At 45.0% G+C, this 19,838-nt stretch overlaps 1 protein-coding gene across 1 annotated transcript in view; it reads right to left on the bottom strand.

Moving 5' to 3' along the window:
- Nucleotides 1-1,053: 1,053 nt before the first annotated feature.
- ABCD2 (ATP binding cassette subfamily D member 2) overlaps nucleotides 1,054-19,838 on the bottom strand; it is a 34,561-nt gene continuing 15,776 nt past the window's right edge. Inside the window, exons 5-10 of the mRNA XM_032220697.1 lie at nucleotides 18,052-18,146; nucleotides 14,441-14,586; nucleotides 7,892-8,037; nucleotides 6,110-6,194; nucleotides 3,415-3,540; nucleotides 1,054-1,568 (exon numbers count right to left, since the gene is read on the bottom strand). Of these exons, the coding sequence (XP_032076588.1) occupies nucleotides 1,358-1,568; nucleotides 3,415-3,540; nucleotides 6,110-6,194; nucleotides 7,892-8,037; nucleotides 14,441-14,586; nucleotides 18,052-18,146 (809 nt within the window). The 3' untranslated portion in view covers nucleotides 1,054-1,357. The remainder of the gene's footprint in view (nucleotides 1,569-3,414; nucleotides 3,541-6,109; nucleotides 6,195-7,891; nucleotides 8,038-14,440; nucleotides 14,587-18,051; nucleotides 18,147-19,838) is intronic.

Here is a 19,838-nt window from a genome sequence, read left to right as displayed (position 1 = left end):
GCAGTGGTTGGGCTGGGGCGACGGCTGGCTTGTCCACAGAGGGCTAAACCGTAGCATCTTAGAATTCAAAGTGCATGTGTATATTTCCTTTTTAAAAAAAATTGTGGGGCATGGGAGAGGAACCATATATATATATATGCAGGTTTTGGTGTATTCAGGTCTTCTCCCGTGTAAGATTGAGAGTATCTTGGCAATGTTTCGACGAGGTCCCACTCCTCATCCTCAGGCTGGTGTCTTCGGCTTCGTGCTTGTGCGAGCAAAGCATGATCAGAGCTGCCGTCCCTGGTGGAGGTGTGTGGAGTGCAGGCTTTGTTGCTGTAAGCGGATTGGTGTCTGTGTTGTAACATCTTGATTAGTTAATGGAGTTGATGTTTGCAGATTAGTCAGCTGTTTCGGAACATCCTGTGTGGCTGAGGTACTGGCTGTGTGCCTATTGTTCTTTTGTGTTGTAACAACCTGGGTAATGGGCTGTGTGATGACCTCCTGAGCTGCATTGTAGTGATATCCTGAGCCCTGTGCTGCAACCTCCTGGGGAGTTGGCTGCGTTGTAACATCCTGAGTTCTGTGATGTAATGTCCTGAGCAGATGGCTGAGGTATAACATCCCGGGCTTTGCTTTGGCTCCGAGTTTGCGGTGTGGCCATGGCGTGTGTCAGTTTGCTTTGTGTAGGGGTCGGAGGGGGGTGCAGCAGTTGGTGATGCCGCCATGGTTTGGCTTCTGGATGGTGGTTACATTTGGTCTATGGGATGGGTTTGGGTTTGAGACTGGTGAGGGTGATTGGTGATCGCGTCCTGTGTTGTTCTGGGTCCGGTGTCGGTTTTCGTGGCTGGGACTCGTTTGTTGACTAGGGCTGGTTTCCAGATGTCTGGTAGGCGGGAGGTATCGTCACGTTTATTCATGTTGTGGGGGTGTTTCTCTATTTTGATGGCTTCCATAATTATTCTCTTGTTGAAGTGTTTGGTTTTGGAGATTAACCTGGTTCCTTCAAAATTAATTTCATGTCCTGTACTTTAAGGTGCTGGAAGAGGGAGGAAGTTTTATCTTCTTTTCTTTTCTTCTTCAAGATAACAACACAGCCAACCAATCCGCTTACAGCAACAAAGCCAGTACTCCACATACCCACACCAGTATTTATACAGGATGGCAGTTCCGAACACGCTTTGCTCACAAGCACGAAGCAGAAGACACCAGCCTGAGGATGACGAGTGGGGACCTCATAGAAACGTCGGCAAGATACTCCCAATCTTACACGGGAAAAGACCCGAATACACCAAAACCTGCATACCTGTACCTGTGAAAATCTACGAATTTCCTTTTTAAAAAAATTGTGGGGCAGGGGAGAGGAACCTAAAGGGTTTTATTCTTCTTTATCCACGGTTTTGAACACCGAATCTTCCCCTAGGGTTTTGCAAAGTTCATTTAGTCTTTGCTGCATTTTTGGCATCCCCGCAAGCTGCGATTCCAGTCTCTGCTTTTCCTCACTCAGAGTTAAGCGAATAGCGGTGTCCAGTTCTTCGAAGAGCCAACCTCCTTCCCCGTCAAACTGGAGCAAGTGCGTGTGGTACTTCCTGCAAGGGAGGGGAGGGAGGGAGGGAGGGAGAGAGAAATCCTCGCTATAAAATCGCTACAATGGGATCTGGAATAGGTGCATTAACTTATTCCCAGCAATTGTACAGTTGCAGATTGGCGAGGTGGCCTAGAGGTGGAGCTCTCGCCTCACAATCTGGAGGCTTTGTGTTCAATCCTAGGTAGGCAGATATTTCTCTCTCTGGGCACACTGAGAATACATCTGCCGAACAAAACTCCACCCTGGCAAAAGGGGAGGGCATCCGGCCATTAAATACTTTGCTAGTTCCATTCAGTTGCCCAGACTCCATCCTGCAAAGGATTATGGGGTTGAGGATGAATACAATTCTTTAAAATCAGTTTTCTACTCTCTCCAAGTGTCCTGAGGGAGGGGGGGGGGGAGAGACAGAATAACAAAGTTGGAAGGGACCTTAGAGGTCTTCTAGTCCAACCTGTTGCTTGAACAGGAGACCCTTCTATAACAAGGTTCTGAAAAATCTTCATGTTTACATGCAGAACCAGATAACAAAATAATAGAGTATTTTGGACGGTAACTTGGGGGGGTCTGCTGGTCAAATCCTATACCCTTTCAGACAAACAGCTATCCAATCTCTTCTTAAAAACTTCCACAACTTCTGGAAGCAAGTTGTTCCACTGGTTAATTGTTCTCACTGTCAGGAAATTTCTCCTTTGTTCTAGGTTGGTTCTTCCTTGAGTAGTTTCCACCCATTGCTTCTTGTTCCGTTTTCAGGTGGTTTGGCAGAAGAATAACAGAATAGCAGAGCTATTGGAGGTCTTCTAGTCCCTCCCCTACCCCCAGCTCAAGCAGGAGATCCTATACCATTCTGGACAAATGGCTGTCCAATCCCTTCATGGAAACCTCCGATGATGGAGCACCTTCAACTTCTTGAGGCAAGTCCTTCCATTGGTTAAAGCTGGATCTCTTGAGAACCTTGCAAATTACAAGCTGTGAAAAACTCTGTATTTATTATTTACTAGCTGGCTACCTGTGCTTCGTGACGAATCTATGTGATCAAGCTATCCAGGAGAAATTTGGTTCACAATCCGTTGGCTCAGTGGTGGGCGGTGATTGAAACAGATAAGGGAATATCTCTCCCACCGCCTATGAGTCCGGAAGTGGTTCCATAGGTGGAAGGCATAGACATTTTGGTGAGGTACCGACGTTTAATACTGTAAGGAGCCCCAGACCGCTCCTGAGTGAAGGAGTGGAACGTCTGCCAGTTTGAACTGAGGTAACGGAATGTGAGGCAGCTGGCAGTTGGAACAGAGTTCTTTTCAGGTGGGGGGGGGAGTAGAATGTCTAACTCCTTAGCATCAGAGCGTGTTAATATAAGGCAACTGGCAGTTGGAACAGAGTTCTTTTCAGGTGGGGAGGGGGAGTAGAACTCCATAGCATCAGAGTATGTTAATTACTGTATAACAAATACTAATGATCTGACGGTCATTTTGAAAAATCCTTTTTTAGCGAGCACCTAGAAGCCAAGACGAAGATATGCACCAAATGTCAAGTTGTAGGCTTTACAGTTCTGGAGATTTCGTGATGAGTGAGTGGTATTTGGTGTGTGTGTGTGTGTGTGTGTGTGTTGCATTTGTAACAAGGCAACATAAAAAAAATGGCTTTCTGCCTGGATGGCTCCCAGAGTGAGCCGATAGACAGAAAAGGGAAGCAGTATGCTCCCTCCCATATTTGGGCATTGACACAATACACACACACATACACACACACACACACATATATTTAGAGGCTAAATTAACCCCATTATTCAATGCCCCACTACAATACGAGGAAGAGGAAAGGGTGTATTTCACCTTTAAAGGGAGACTCACCAGAGGGATAGCCTGTGAGTTATGGAAAGCAGGGAAATGCCGGCACTTTTAGCAGCCTGGAATATTTTTCCTTCCACATCAATGCTGACGGCACTTGTACATTCGTCCAACAGTGCGTATTTCGGCCTTGCAAAGATGAGAAACACAATTATACTTTTTTTTTTTGCTGTTCCCCTGAATACTGTACAGGTAAGTCCTTGACGTACAATCATTCGTTTCGTGGCCAGTTACCACGGCCACGGAAGAAGTGACCTGTGGTTGTTTTTTCCGCTTCTGACTCTTGCAAGCACCCCCATCAGAATTCAGACGCTCGGCGTCTGACTCACACTTATGACCACGGCTGTGTCCCAAGGTGACGGGATCCCCTTTCGTGAAGTAAATGGGGAAGCCGTATCCACTTAACAACCATGTGTCAATCAACTTAAGGGATTCACTTCACAACGAGAGAAGTCATAAAATGGGTCAAATCTCAATGAATGAACTTCTCCCGTAACAATAGAAACTCTGGGCTCAATTGTGGTCGTAAGTCGAGGACTACTTGTGTTTTTCTCACATTTCTCCTGACCGCCAGGATGGCAGCAACTGGATTGCCAGGGTAAGCGTCTAGGGGGTGTCCTGTTTCACGTCCTTTCAAAGAAATGCCATTAAATGTATAAATACGCTGTTCATCAGCACCACTAATTTCCAACCCACATTTTTCTCATTAAAAACTCCTACTTTTTCCTTCTGGCAGGTCTCCAGAGGACAAGAGTGTTCTTTTAGGATTCCCCAAAAAAGCATGAATCGGCTTCCTGGTCCCAACAAACTCCTTTGTATTAAACGAATGTGAATTCCTCTCATTCCCATTCAGCAAAGACCTGGCAAACAGTCTTTCAAAGGAATATTTACGACCACAGACCTTATCTAGTTTGGAAAGTTGCCATGAAATTTTTTCCCAATGAGGAGCTGTGCAAGGAAAGTCTTGGCACAGAGTCTCCGAGATTCATGGACAGATCTACACACTCCTGAAATGAATCTAACGAAAGGACAAACAAATTGTTTCCAGCAAAAGCCCACTCCCCTTTTTGCACCTCTATTATTTCCTACGGGAGGGGCCGTTCACCATCCACCTGTGGCTTTATGCCCACGTCGACCCTGATTTCTTAGTCCTTCTTGTCTTCTGGCAGCGCTGTGCAGGTATACACTGGGAACAGGCTCCAATTGTTCCTCTGCGTCACTGCTGTCTCACTCCGAAGGCAGCTGGGAACTGCCAGATGGCCTCAGCCCCACCTCTGCCTCCATATATATGGCCTCAGCCCCACCTCTGCCTCCATATATATATATATATATATATATATATATATATATATATATATATATATATATATATATATATATATATATATATATATATATATCAATATCAGTAAAGGATTGCTGTTGTTTTAAATTCACTGGGTCTCTGTGCGTTTGAAAGAACCGCCTGTGACTCTGTGTTCAGGTGATTTGGGGTGGAGGGTGGGAATCTTCCAGGCCTGTGAGTGTGTGAGTGACTAGACACTGAACCTAAGAGCCACACTTGTGTAAACGAAGCCACCTTGGAAAGTTGTCGCTTGCAATTGTGTAACTTTCCAAAGGTCACCGAGTTGCTATCCCTGCGTTTCTTTCTTTCTCGGACTCTTTCTGAATGAAATTCCACACCGGCGATTCAAAAGATCTCATTGGTTTTGCTTCATTGGATCCTGTGGTTGTGAATGCTTTGCTTACCTTGGGTCTATAGAAACAAGTCCCTTAGATCAGCGGCTTTAAACCTTGGCACTTTGAAGACGGGTGGACTTCAGCTCCCAGAATTCCCCCAGCCAACAAGGCTGACCGGGGGTTTCTGGGAGTTGAAGTCCACCCATCTTTCATTTGCCAAGGTGGGGAAATGCTGCTTTAGCACCGTGGTGGCGCAGTGGTGAAAAGGCGGTACTGCAGGCGGACTCTGCCCACTGCCAGGAGTTCGATCTTGACCAGATCAAGGTTGACTCAGCCTTCCCTCCTTCTGAGGTCGGTAAAATGAAGACCCAGACCGTTGGGGGCAATAGACTGTAAATTACTAAGAGAGGGCTGTAGAGCACTGTGAAACAGTATATAAGTCTAAATGCTTTCCATCCTTCCTTCCTTCCTCCCTCTCTCCCTCCGCTTCCCTTCCCCCTGATTCCCTTTCTCATTCTCCTTCCTGGTGGCACAGTGGTGAGAATGCAATATTGCAGGCTGTCTCTGCCCACTGCCAGGAGTTTGATCCTGATTGGCTCAAGGTTGACTCAGCCTTCCATCCATCTGAGGTGGGTAAAATGAGGACCCAGGTTGTTGGGGGCAAGAGGCTGACTCTGTAAACCGCTTAGAGAGGCCTGGAAAGCACTGTGAAGTGGTTTATAAGTCTAGGTGCTATTGGTATCTCCACTGTGGTGGCACAGTGGCAAGAATGCAGTATTTCAGGCTAACTCTGCCAACTGCCAGCAGTTCGATTCTCACTGGCTCAAGGTGGACTCAGCCTTCCGTCCTTCCGAGGTGGGTAAAATGAGGACCCAGATTGTTGGGGGAAAGAGGCTGACTCTGTAAACCGCTTAGAGAGGGCTGTAAAGCATTTTAAAGCAGCATGTAAATCTAATCAGTGGCCTTAAACTAACTCGTGGCTATTCTATCTGCACTTAAATCAAAGGATTAGACTTACCGATGATAAAACATCCGAGCCATTCCCATTCTCTGCTTCTCTCCTCCAGACAGGACATCTTTCCAATCGATTACAGCGTTCCACCCTTCAGGGAGTCACATAAAAGATACAAGGCCTTGGAGTTTATTTTGAAACTGCTTTTCAAAGAAAATGTTTGTTAACTCAAAGGAAGATTTCCATGAAAACCATAAAAGAGGCTCAGGCTACGAAGAAATCTTTATTGACTTACAACAACAAACTACCATTAATTATTGTGTCTGTCTGTCTGTCCTATTTCCCTGAAAATAAGACCTCCCCGGATAATAAGCCCAATCGGGGCTTTTGAGCACATGCGCTAAAATAAGCCCTCCCCGAAAATATTGCAACACAGCAGCAGCCGTGAGGTGCCCATGATCGCTGCTTCCTGCACCTCAAAAATAATAAGACCTCCTTGAAAATAAGGCCAAGTGCTTATTTTAGGGTCAAAAGAAAATAGCTCCCTGTCTTATTTTCAGGGAATCAAAAAAGGGCATGAATAGCCTTTAGGAGGCTTGTAGAATGCTCCTGGAGGGTTGGTGGGGGCAAAAACGAGCAAAAAACGGCCCATTTTTCGTGAAAATGGGCCCATTTTTGTCAAAAGAAGGGCATGTATAGCCTGTAGGAGGTTTACAGAGTGCTCCTGGGGGCTGGGGGGGGGGGGGGGAGAATTGAGCAAAAAAGAGCCCATTTTTCACTGAAAGCCTCCTAAAAGCTATGCATGGCCATTTTTGTGAAGAGGGTGAGGTTTCGGGAGGCAGAAAATGCTGTATTCAGTGTATAAGACGCACCCAGGTTTTCAGGAAAAATGGTGTGTCTTATAATCCGAAAAATATGGTACTTCTGCCAGCAGTATCATCAGGAGGAAAGTTGACCCGATAGACCAGTGCTGTCAAACTTGATGTCAGTGAGGGCCGTATCAGGGTTGTGTTTAACCTCGGGGGGGGGGGGGCAGAATGGGTGTGGCCAGGGTATGTGTGGCCAGCTCAACATCACTCATCAGGGGCACCTGTGGTGGCCTGTGTGCTCTGCCAGGGAAAACGGGCTCCCGAGTTCTGTCTTTGGTTGCGACAGCCTCCTGTAATCCTCTGGCAGTGAAAACGGAGCTTGGGAGGGACACACGCAATCCCCCCGAGCTCCGTTTCCACTGCCAGAGGCACCGCGGGCTGCTCCTTCGCTGTTTCCAGAGCAGCCAAGTGGGCCAGATGATCTAAGCACTCCACGGGCCAGCTGAGACCCTGGGGTCTTGAGTTTGACACCCCTGTGATAGACCTTCTAATGCCAATGTCAACTTGCAAACCATCCTTGACCTGCTCTCGAACTGCCATAGGCAAGGGGGATGGTAAATTGATGAAGCAGCCGCAAACAGAAGCACATTCCAGGCATATCTTTCTCAAGGCTGTCTCCCAGGTTACCTGCAGCAGCCGGAGGGGCGTGATCTCTACAGCCCAAAAAAGTGCTCCATTGGAGAATGTGATTTATGACACACCCTGAGGGAAGAGGGGGAAACAGGGTCATAATTGGGCCGTAAATTACGTGGGGTCAGATTTGGCTTCACTTGGGTACTGCCGACATGTTGTTCCTAATAAATAACTGGATTTCTTTTGAAGCTTGGCTCGAGACTCATGGTTTAATTAGGGCATCCGTCGGAACCCTGACAGCCAGAAGAACAAGGTAGGTAAGCTCACATTCCTGGCTTGGTTGCCATTTGCAATTCCAACTTCCTAACGCAATGCCGTATTTTTCCAGGGAAAAAAAAATGCATACCTCCCTCTCTCTGAATAATATGATTCAGATGAACTATCTGCAGTATAAATTCCAGATCTTGATCCTGGTATCCTTTTTCATGCATGTCATCCACTGAATCGGGATAGATGACTTGGTCCCGTAGCGTTCCCAGGGACATGTAAGGCCTGAAAAGAATTTTTAAAAAAAGATAATTGGATCTGCCCTCTTGCGTTGTGTGAAGCCCCATCTCAACCCTGCTGATTTCAGGCAGCTGTTCTCTGAACAGAACATAATGCTTTAAATGCCACGTTTCTAAATGCTGTAATTATTTGAGGTCTGTTGTTTCCTAAACGTGCTGGGGAAAAAAACAATGCATTGTTTACAGAAGAAATAATTAGAGTTTATTAGCGGGCGTAATGCTGGCTGAAGAATAATGCATCCATAAAGAGGAATTTCTCTCATGCCTTTGAATGAAAGTTCACCCAAAACAGAAACTCGTATCGAGTTGGAACTATATCTATGCAAGATGGGCAACAAACAAGTCTAAAAAATAAATATATATTTTGTCTGCCATTCCAAGGTTATACAAATGGGAGAATTTTCATGGAATATTTGAAAGTGGTTCTTTTTTTCAAATTCATACTGCCTCTTATCTATCTATCTATCTATCTATCTATCTATCTATCTATCTATCTATCTATCCATCCATCCATCCATCCATCCATCCATCCATCCATCCCTCTTATCTATCTATCTATCTCTCTCTCTCTCTCTCTCTCTCTCTATCTATCTATCTATCTATCTATCTATTATGTATCTATCCTCTATCCATCCTCCCTCTTCTATCTATCATCTATCTATCTATCTATCTATCTATCTATCTATCTATCTATCTATCCATCCTCTTTCCATCCTCCCTCTTTTCTATCTATCTATCTATCTATCTATCTATTTATCTATCTATCTATCTATCTATCTATCATCTATCTATCTATCTATAATCTATCTATCTATCTATCTATCTATCTATCTATCTATTATGTATCTATCCTCTATCCATCCTCCCTCTCTTCTATCTATCATCTATCTATCTATCTATCTATCTATCTATCTATCTATCTATCATCTATCTATCATCTATCTATCTCTCTATCTCTCTATCTCTCTATCTCTCTATCTATCTATCTATCTATCTATCTATCTATCTATCATCTATCCATCCTCTTTCCATCCTCTCTCTCTTGTATCATCTATCTATCTATCTATCTATCTATCTATCTATCTATCTATCTATCTATCTATCTATCTATCTATCTATCATCTATCTACATTTATCTACATCTATCTATCTATTTATCTTTCATCTTTCATCTATCTATCTATCATCCATCCATCCATCCATCCATCCATCCATCCATCCATCCATCCATCTATCTATCTATCTATCTATCTATCTATCTATCTATCGTAATCCTGACACATTTTACATTCCTGATTCCATTCTGACAATCAGGGGGATATGAGTGGGAGAGAAAGGGGGCGTGGAATAAAAATGTTCAGGCCGCAATTTAAATTTCACTCATTTTTTAAATTGAGTGCATGAAAAAAAAGACGGGACTTCCATTGCACACTTGTAGTAACTCTCTTTGTTAAATCTTTGAGAACAGTGTCCGTGAAAAAATGTAGAAAAACTATCCCCTATGGAAGAGAACGCAGGTAGTCCTCGACCTATGACCACAAGGGAGCCCACAATTTTTGTTTGCTAAGCTAGACCGTTCCTAAGCGAACTTTCTCCCGTTTTACAACTTTTCTTGCCGCAGCTGTTAAGTGAATCACTGAAGTTCTTAAGTCGGGAACACGTTTGCGAGGTGAATCTTGCTTCCTCGTCAACTTGGTCGCAAAAGAGGATCGCGTGACCAAGGGACACTGCAACCGTCGTAAGTATGAGTCAGTTGCCAAGCGTCCGAATTTTGATCACATGACCCTGGGGATGCTGTGTAACGGTTGTAAGTGTGAAAAAGGGTCATAAGTCACTTTTTTCAGGGCTGTTTTAACTTTGAATGGTCATTAAATGAACTGTCGTATGACGAGGACTAGCCATCTCTCCTCGCCAGCAATCAACAAGGTTGATTGCTGGCGAGCAACCAAGGTGGCGCAGTGGTTAAATGCAGCACTGCAGGCTGACTGCTAGATCAGCAGTTCAGCGGTTCAAATCTCACCGGCTCAGGGTTGACTCAGCCTTCCATCCTTCCGAGGTGGGTAAAATGAGGACCCGGATTGTTGTTGGGGGCAATATGCTGACTCTGTAAACCGCTTAGAGAGGGCTGCAAGCCCTATGAAGCGGTATATAAGTCTACTGTTATTGCTATTGTTATTGCTATTGAACACCAAGATTAACACTAGACCCACAATCCAACAGCAAACAATACTCCAATCACGGAACTACCAATTAAAACAAGCTAGCAATAAACAACAGCTTAGTCAAGGAACCATCCACAATGCTCCCACCAACATTGACCAAAAAAAGGCATTTGTATATAAAACAAGGGCAAACCTCACTCCCTACTAGCACTGATGATGTTACCTAGTTAGGCCATGAAATGTCTGCAAGGAAACAAGCTCAAAGAACACTAAGGTAAAGGTAAATGTTCCCCTGGCACATATATGCTAGTCATTCCCGACTCTAGGGGGCAGTGCTCATCTCCGTTTCAAATCCAAAGAGCCAGCACCGTCCGAAGACGTCTCCGTGGTCATGTGGTGGGAAGGACTTAACGCCGAAGGTGCATAGAAGGCTGTTATTTTCCCACCAAAGGTGGTTCCTATTTTTCTACTTTACATGCTTTCGAACTGCTAGGTTGGCAGAAGCTGGGACAAGGAACAGGAGCTCACTCCGTTACGCGGCGCTAGGGGTTCGAACCGCCCAACTGCTGGCCTTTCTGATCGATAAGCTCAGCGTCTTAGCCACTGGGCCACCACGTCCCTCTCATCTACGTCTTCTGTTTCACAAATTTGATGAAGAATTTGAAGAAGGGGCTTCTGGCCTAACTCTTCACTTCTCTGGGACACTTCAAAAGAAAAATTGGAATTATTAAATAGCAAATCTCCTTAGCGATCTAATCATGTCACATATATAGCGAAATCCGGCTACCCTAAAATTAGTGGAATTCACAGTTATTCCAAGGAGGATTAAAACCTCAATCGTGACCTAGATTCTGATTCAAAAAAAATATACGAGTAGCTGGAAAAACGGGAATTGCTAATTTATATGCATCAAAGGGATTCATGAGAATTACAGGTTAGTTCTTGACTTGCAGCAGTTGGTTTAGTGACCGTCCAAAGCAGTGGTGGGTTGCAGGAGGTACGCCCTGGTAGAGGCGTACCGGAGCCTGCCCGGAGCATCGGATACCGTTCCGGTACTCTGGAGGACCCATCCTCCTGCCCGTGACCCGACAAATGCGCGAACGTCAAAAGCACGCCGACAAAACGGCGGCGCTAAAACCGCGATGTCAAAAGCGCGCCGACAACAGCGCGCCGACAGAAGCGCGATTTAAGTTAAGGTAAGATTTAGGGTTAGGTTTAGGGTTAGGTTTAGGGTTTGGTTTAGGGTTAGGGTTACAGCGCGCTTCTGTCGGCGCGCTGTTGTCGGCGCGCTTCAGCGCTCATTCGTTGGCGCAGTTTTGTCGGCGCGGTTTTGTCACCACGGTTTAGTCAGGCACGCTTTTGTCGTTCGCGCATTTGTGGTGGAACCCCTCCTGCCTGAGTTCCTTACAGGTCTTTCAGCGCTTCTGCGCACGGCGCGTACAGCGCCTTCACAACACTCGTCTGAGCAGCAGGAGCGTCGCAGAGACTCCCAGAGGCGCTAAGATGCATACGCGCGCTGCTTGCGTCCATATGGATGCCGCCGGGCCCGTTCCAACCATACCGATTGGAATGGAATCCGGAACCCACCACTGGTCCAAAGTTACTCGTGGCTGTTTTTCACACTTATAACCGTTGCAACCTCCCCTGGGTCATGTGATCAAAATTCAGGTGCTTGGCAAGTGACTCATATTTATGACGGTCAGAGCGTCCTGGGGTCATGTGATTCTCTTTTGTGACCATCCATGGGGGAAGCCAGATTCACTTAGCAACCGGGTTACTCATTCAACAACTGCAGTGAGTCGCTTAACAACGGAGGCAAGAAAGGGCACAAAAATGGGACAAAATTCACTTAACCACTGTCTCGCTTGGCAGCATAAATTTTGGGATCAATTGTGGTCACAAGTCGAGGACTCCCTGTGTCCCATAGAGGTGGAATATGTCTTTGGTACAATCTACTCTCCAAGTTTCATTTAAGTCCCCACCTTCTTATTTTTAATTATTATTTATTTTTATTTAGAATTTTACACGCAATGAGAGTCAAATCTGAAGAAAAATATAGAAATAAAGAAGAAAAATAAGCAAGGAACAAAGTTATGAAATATGTCTTCCTGTTTTCTCTACAATAGCTGCAATATCCTCCGTCTCTCTTAAGGTAAAGGTTCCCCCTCGCACATATGTGCTAGTTGTTCCCAACTCTAGGGGGCGATGCTCACCTCCGTTTCAAAGCCGAAGAGCCAGCGCTGTCCAAAAACATCTCCATAGTCATGTGGCCGGCATGACTCAATGCCGGAGGCGCACGGAACGCTGTTCCCTTCCCACCAAAGGTGGCTCCTATTTTTCTACTTGCATTTTTTACACGCTTTCAAACTGCTAGGTTGGCGGAAGCTGAGACAAGGAACGGGAGCTCACTCCATTACGCGGCGCTAGGGATTCAAAGCGCCAAACTCCAGACCTTTCTGATTGACAAGCTCAGCATCTTAGCCACAGCATCTTTCTGTCGCTCTTAGATTTATATAAATCCCTTCAAACCCTCACTTAGTCCGTATTTATTTTTAAATTCTCAAACCCATAAATCACATTACACACACACAAAACCACTACTAATGGTTCTTTATTTTTAACCGAGATGCTATTTTCCCCGCTGAAATCAGCTCAAGAGTATTCCAGGCCAAGCTATATTTTTTCCACAATTCTTTTAAGGTATAAATAATTGAAATGGGCTTCAGATAACTGTCAGCGAGCCTCTTCGTCCAGCACCCAGCAGGGTCTCTTAAATATTTCAAAGAGTTCCATTACTACAACTAAGTTTAATTAGCTTATATCCATTAGCAAAGCTTACTCAGTGCAGAGCTTAGTGGGTTGTTATTGTTGTTGTTGTTGTTTTGCATAAGCAGGAGGTTATAATTAACACGGGAATTAAAAACACGGGAAGGAAAAAAAATGACCAACAATTGTTCGGCTGCAGAAAAGTGCAGAAATATTCATTCTGGAAAGTTCCAGGTGGTAGGGGTGGTGGGGTGGTAGAGAGGTCTAGCCTAGGCCTTGGGGTGTAGGGTATCTCCACCACCCCACCAATATCACCTGGAACTGGCCACGGAGTCTCTCCAAGTTCTCTTCCAAGTCTTATTCTGCTGTTCTTTGGATGGTGGGTGGTGGATGGCTGGATAGAAAGATGGCTGGATGGATAGATAGATAGAAAGATGGCTGGCTGGCTGGATAGAAAGAGATGGATGGTGGGTGGGTGGGTGGATGGTGGATGGATAGAAGGATGGATAGAAAGATGGATGAATGGATAGAAAGATGGATGGATAGAGGGATAGAAAGATGGATGGATAGAAAGAGATGGATGGTGGATGGATGGATGGATAGAAGGATGGATGGAAAGATGAATGGATGGATGGATAGAAAAATGGATGGATGGATAGAAAGAGATGGATGGGTGGATAGAAAGATGGATGGATGGATGGATGGTGGGTGGGTGGTGGGTGATGGATTGTGGATGGATAGAAAGATGGATGGATTGATAGATGGCTGGATGGTGGGTGGTGGATGGATGGATAGAAAGGGATGGATGGATGGATGGATGGATGGTGAATGGGTGGGTGGATGGATGGTGGACGGGAGAGTGGGTGGTGGATGGGTGGATGGATGGATGAATGGATAGATAGAAAGATGGATGGGTGGATAGAAAGATGAATGGATCAATGGTTGGTGGGTGGTGAATGGGAGAGTGGATGCATGGATAGATGGGTGGATAGAAAGATGGATGGATGGATGGATGGTGGATGGGTGAGTGGGTGATGGATGGATGGATGGATGGATGGCTAGAAAGATAGATGGTTAGAAAGATAGTTGGTTAGATAGAAAGATGGATGGATGGTGGGTGGTGGTAGATGGATGGATGAATATTGGTGATCCTGCCCCCTGTGCCTTCAAATAACCTCACCTGTGAAACCTTTTAAATGTTCAAAAGGGAGAGGTTTCATAGTTAGGTTATTTGAAGGCACAGGGAGCGTATCACCAATATTCATCCATCCATCCACCCACCCACCCATCCATCCAGGAATAGCAATAGCACTTAATCTTATATACCGCTTCTCGGTGCTTTACAGTCCTCTCTAAGCAATTTACAGAGTCAGATTATTTTCCCCAACAATCTGGATCCCCATTTAGTCCATAGACACCTCATAATGAACCAGTTTTTTTAAGAAACAAAAAATTCCAAACCTTTGCGGAATGTAGAACATATGCTGGGGAGGTGGTTTGTAGAGAACCCCTTCATAGACGGGCCACAAACCACTCAAAATCCTGAACAGGGAGCTCTTCCCACAACCATTGGGGCCAGCAATTAGGAGATGCATGCCTTCCTCAACCTGCAAAGTGGAGGGAGAGACACAATCACTTTTGAGAGAGCAGACATTTTCACCTGGCTTTTGACAGCAATAGAACTAACATTTATATACTTCTTCCTAGCGCTTTACAGCCCTCTCTAAGGGGTTTACAGAGTCAGCTTCTTGCCCCCAACAATCTGGGTCCTCGTTTTACCCACCTCGGAAGGATGGAAGGGTGAGTCAACCTTGAGCTGGTCAAGATCGAACTCCTGGTTGTGAGCAGAGTCAGCCTGCAATACAGCATTCTAACCACTGTGCCACCAGCAAGGAAATTGAGAAAGGGAATAAGAAGAAAGAAGGAAAGAAGGAAGGAAGGAAGATAGCTAGGTAGGTAGGTAGGTTAGGAAGGAAGGAGGGATGAATAGCAATACCACTTAGACTTATATGCCACTTCTCAATGCTTTACAGCCCTCTCTAAACAATTTACAGAGTCAGCTTATTGCCCCCAACAATCTGGGTCCTCATACCAACCTTGGAAGGATGGAAGGCTGAGTCAACCTTGAACTGGTCAGGATCGAACTCCTGGCTGTGGGCAGAGTTAGACTGCAATAGTGCATTCTAACCACTGTGTCACCATCAAGGAGAATGGGAAAGGGAATAAGAGCAAGGAAGGAAGGAAAGGAGGGAGGGGGAAAGGAGTGAGGAAGGAAGGAAGGCTGAGTCACCTTGACCTGGTCAAGATTAAACTCCAGACTACGGCAGAGTTAGTCTGCAATACTGCATTCTCACCACTGTGCCACCAGGAAGGAGAATGAGAAAGGAAGAAGAGTGGGAGGGAAGGAGGGAAGGAGAGAAGGAAGGAAGGAAGAAACTCTAACCACTGTGCCAGCAGAAAGGAGAATGAGAAAGGGAATAAGGGAGGAAGGGAGGGAGGGAGGGAGGAAAAAGGAAGGAATAGCAATAGCACTTAAGACTTATATACCACTTTATATTGCTTTACAGCCCTCTCTAAGCAATTTACAGAGTCAGCATATTGCCCCCAACAGTCTGGATCCTCATTTTACCCACCTGGGAAGGATGGAAGGCTGAGTCAACCTCAAGCCCGTTTGGATCGAACTTCGGGCTGTGGGCAGTGAAGTAGCCTGCAATACTGCATTCTAACCACTGTGCCACCTGGGCTCCTTTCTATCACGATAATTGTTGACGCCATCCATACGTTTCCCCCACACCCCAAACCTGCTGATTCAGTGACTAAGATTCACCCTAAGATTCGCTTTTGTGTCCCTGTTCCCAGTCTGGATCTTGTGTAAGACATTCAAGAACAACTGGAGTGCACAACTGAAGCAACGAATTATTTCCAAACATAGCTTTCACAAAACACATCCATAGTTAATCGTCTGCATCCCTAGCGTTACCCAATTCTACTTGGACATCAGTTATGGACATCAACTTATACATAAATATCGACTTCCAAGCTATTCTTGCCGGTTGAAACATAAATGCAGCACAAGATGCATTTGAAACAAGATGCAGCACTCTTGGCATCTTGTAATTGCTTCCTGTTTTATTTGCAAATAAATCCATTTATTTATTTAAAAAATAGGAGCGTACGTCTCTTTGTAAAGGCAGAGAAAAATGCATCCCGAAATATTACATTGCTATAATTGGTGACAATTCTCAATTCCGGATATTTTTAAAAGAAGCTACACTTCCCGGCTGAAATGGCACAGATAAAAAAGGGAATTCAGAATTGTTATGTTCCACAAGGTAAGGTAGTCCTTGATTTGCGACTGTAAAATGGGGCACGGAATTTTCATCGTAAGGGGAAAAAAGTAAGTATATTGTCATTGTACTTAAAGACAAAGAAATTGGTTTTAACCCTGCGACCGGACCCGATTTTACAACTGAGCAAATGTAGTTATTGTTAATCAAATCTATGTATTGGTATAGGTGTCTCTTTTCTCTTGTGTGGGTGGAGCTGGGTGCGCGTGTGCGCCAGGCCACCTGTTGTGGCCTGTCAGCCGCCAGCCCCTCCAGCAGCCGAATCAGAGGAGGAGGAGGAGGAGGAGGAGGAGGAGGAGGAGGAGGAGGAGGAGGAGGAGGAGGAGGAAGAAGAGGCGTGGGAGTCAGGGTCAGAATCAAGGCAACCTGAGAGCTCCGAGGGAGAAGAGGGAATGGAGCTGTCAAAGGAGGGGGTGTGTGGACACTGGACCATCCGTCAGCCCTCAGACGGAGAGTCAACCCCCCCCCCAGGTCTGGAGGTGGCTGATGAGGAACAGCTGGGTCTAGTACCTGTCACGCGTATGTGCAGAAGGCAGAGGAGAGGAGAGCAGTGGAAATCTATGGGCCGGTCCTTGGAAAGGAACAGCCATCACTGCTAGCGAAGCCCCTCCCTAGCTCTGGGGATCAAAGGCAGGGGGTGGAGATGAATAGATGTAGCAGACAACTATACCTCTCCTGGACGGACGGACCTGTTAGCCTGCAGTGAAAATCCAGATTCACTCAACAACCCCATGATTCACTTAACAACCAAAGTGATTCCTGCCCCCCCCAAAAAGATCGGAAATTGAGATGAAGCTCACTTAACAACTGCCTTGTTTAGCGACAGGAACATTGCCCTCGGATGAAGTCGTAAGTCGAGGATGACCCCTAATGGGAACAAACAGTTCATTTAGGGATCGTTCGGACTTGCAACGGCACTGGAAAAGGTGACTTATGACCATTTTCCATACTTACAACCACTGAGGCATTCCCGTGGTCACGTGATCAAAATTCAGAGGCTTGGCAACTGACTGGTATTTATGACGGTTGCAGTGTCCTGGGGTCACATGATCCCTTATTTTTATATATACATATACATATACATATATGTATTTAGAGTCACAACCCCCGGTATGCCCAAATATGGGAGGAGGTCCACTGCTTCCATTTTCTGTCCATCGGCTCGTCACAAGAGACCATCCAGACAGAAACCCAATATTTTTACTGTTGCCTTTGTTACATTTGTGTTGTATTTGTGCTGATAAATAAATAAAGGGAGACTAGTATAGATCTATTTCAAGCTATTTAGCTCTCATCAGCTAGCCATACCCTTACTGGGATTAGATTATATAAAATCTTTTTAAACGAACGTGTTCCCCTATTGTGCCGTTCTGAGAAGCAAAGTCAAGGGGGAACTCGGATTCGCTTAACAACCATGTTACTGATTTAACAAAGGCAGCGATTCGCTGAACAAACCGTGGCAAGGAAAGCCGTAAAAATGGGGCAAAACTCACTTCTCACGTTTCATTTAGCCCCCTAAATTTTGAGGGGAGGTGGGGGGTCGTAACTCAAGGACTACCTGTACACACCTCTGCCTCTGCCGTCCAGCTGCTATGCCTACCTTGCTCGAGCTCCCCATTTTCCATATGCTTGTCCAAGTATTTTAACATATGGGACATGAACTCTGCGCTCGCTTTGTGCTAACTGTGATGAGAACAATCGGAAGATTCCTGCATAGCATCTTACTTTGAAGTTTAGCTTGGAAACCACCACATCTCCGTTGGGGGTAATTATAGGGACATTTTCACAGATAATCCCATGATCAATATCTATTACTTTTCCTATAAGTGAAAAAAAAGAAGAAGAAGAAGAGAAAGAAAGACAAAAATGTTAGTAGAGCAAGCAGACAACACAAGCACAGACAGAAAGTTGTTGGTTTGTGAACGGCTGTTCGGCCTTTCGTTCCCGGGTGAGTTTCACAGGAAAATGTTTTCCTGAATTCTAGATGGGATTAGGGAAGAGCCTGGACTTCGTTTTTTTAGTCTTCCGTTACGTTAAGAACCAGCACCAATCACAGACCGAGCATTTTCATTTTCTTTTAAGGATCTTGTAAATCCCTTGCATCGGGGTGGAGTCGGGGTGACTGCATGGAGCCGAGCGTTTGCTGGCCGGATGCCCTTCTTGACTCCTATGCCGAGTTCACAGCAGAGAATATAGCGTATTTTACGGAGTATAAGACGCACCAAGATTTTGAAGAGGCAAATTAAAAAAGCTTTTGCACTCTGCAGACCTCCCATAAATGGCCCGTTTTCGTGAAAATGGGCCTGTTTTTTTGTCAAAAAAAGGGACATGAATAACCTTTAGGAGGCTTGTAGGGTGCTTCTCGGGGGTGGGGTGGGCAAAAATGAGCAAAAAATGGCCCGTTTTTCATGAAAACGGGCCCGTTTTTTGTAAACAAAAAAAGGGGGGCATAGCCATTAGGCTTATAGAGTGTTCTTGGGGGCTGGGGGGGGGGCAAAATTGAGCAAAAAACGGCCCATTTTTTGCTCATTTCTGCCCTCCCCAGCACTCTGGAAGCCTCCTAAAGGCTATGCACAGCCATTTTGGTGAAGGAGGTAGGGTTTGGGGAGGCCAAAAATGCTGTGTTCAGTGTATAAGACACACCCAGATTTTCACCCACTTTTTTTGAGGGGAAGAAAAAGGCTTCTTATACTCCAAAAAATATGGTAACTCATTGAGCCCAGAGAGAGAAATATCTGCTGCTACCTAGGATAGAACTCACAGCCTCTGGATTGTGAGGTGAGAGCACCACTTCTAGGCCATCATCTCACTCAACCATAGACCAAGCATCTATCTATCTATCTATCATCTATCTATCTATCTATCTATCTATCTATCTATCTATCTATCATCTCTCTCTCTCTCTCTCTCTATCTATCTATCTATCTTTTTTTTCTATCTATCTATCTATCTATCTATCTATCTATCATCTATCTATCTATCAATCATCTACATCTATCTATCTATTTATCTATCTATCTATCTTTCTATCTATCTATCATCTACATCTATCTATCTAATCTATCTTTCTATCTATCTATCTATCTATCTATCTATCATCTATCTATCTATCTATCTATCTATCTATCTATCTATCTATCCATCCATCTAATATATTCTTGATAAGGCACGATACTCCCGATTTGATTTGAAGCATTTACTTCAGAATATAAGCAAATTTATTCCGAAGCAATAGATAGCCAGTCCAACATAGCACCTTCTAGAACTTCTTCAAGCAACCAAATCTTTTCCTAGCATCATGTAGGACTTCAAAAGCCAGTGGTATAAACCTGGGAAAAGACACGGCTTCCTGAAAAGATCAGAGACTAGGCTGTGTTCATGCTCCCACATACTAATCTATATCTATAAAGATAAAGGTTCCCCTTGCGCAGATGTTCTAGTCATCCATGACTCTAGGGGGTGGTGTTCATCTCTGTTTCAAAGCCAAAGAGCCAGCGCTGTCCAAAGACGTC

Source organism: Thamnophis elegans, chromosome 7, assembly GCF_009769535.1.
Source record: "Thamnophis elegans isolate rThaEle1 chromosome 7, rThaEle1.pri, whole genome shotgun sequence".
Taxonomy (NCBI): Eukaryota; Metazoa; Chordata; class Lepidosauria; order Squamata; family Colubridae; genus Thamnophis; species Thamnophis elegans.
This window is presented reverse-complemented; position numbering and strand designations above follow the sequence as displayed.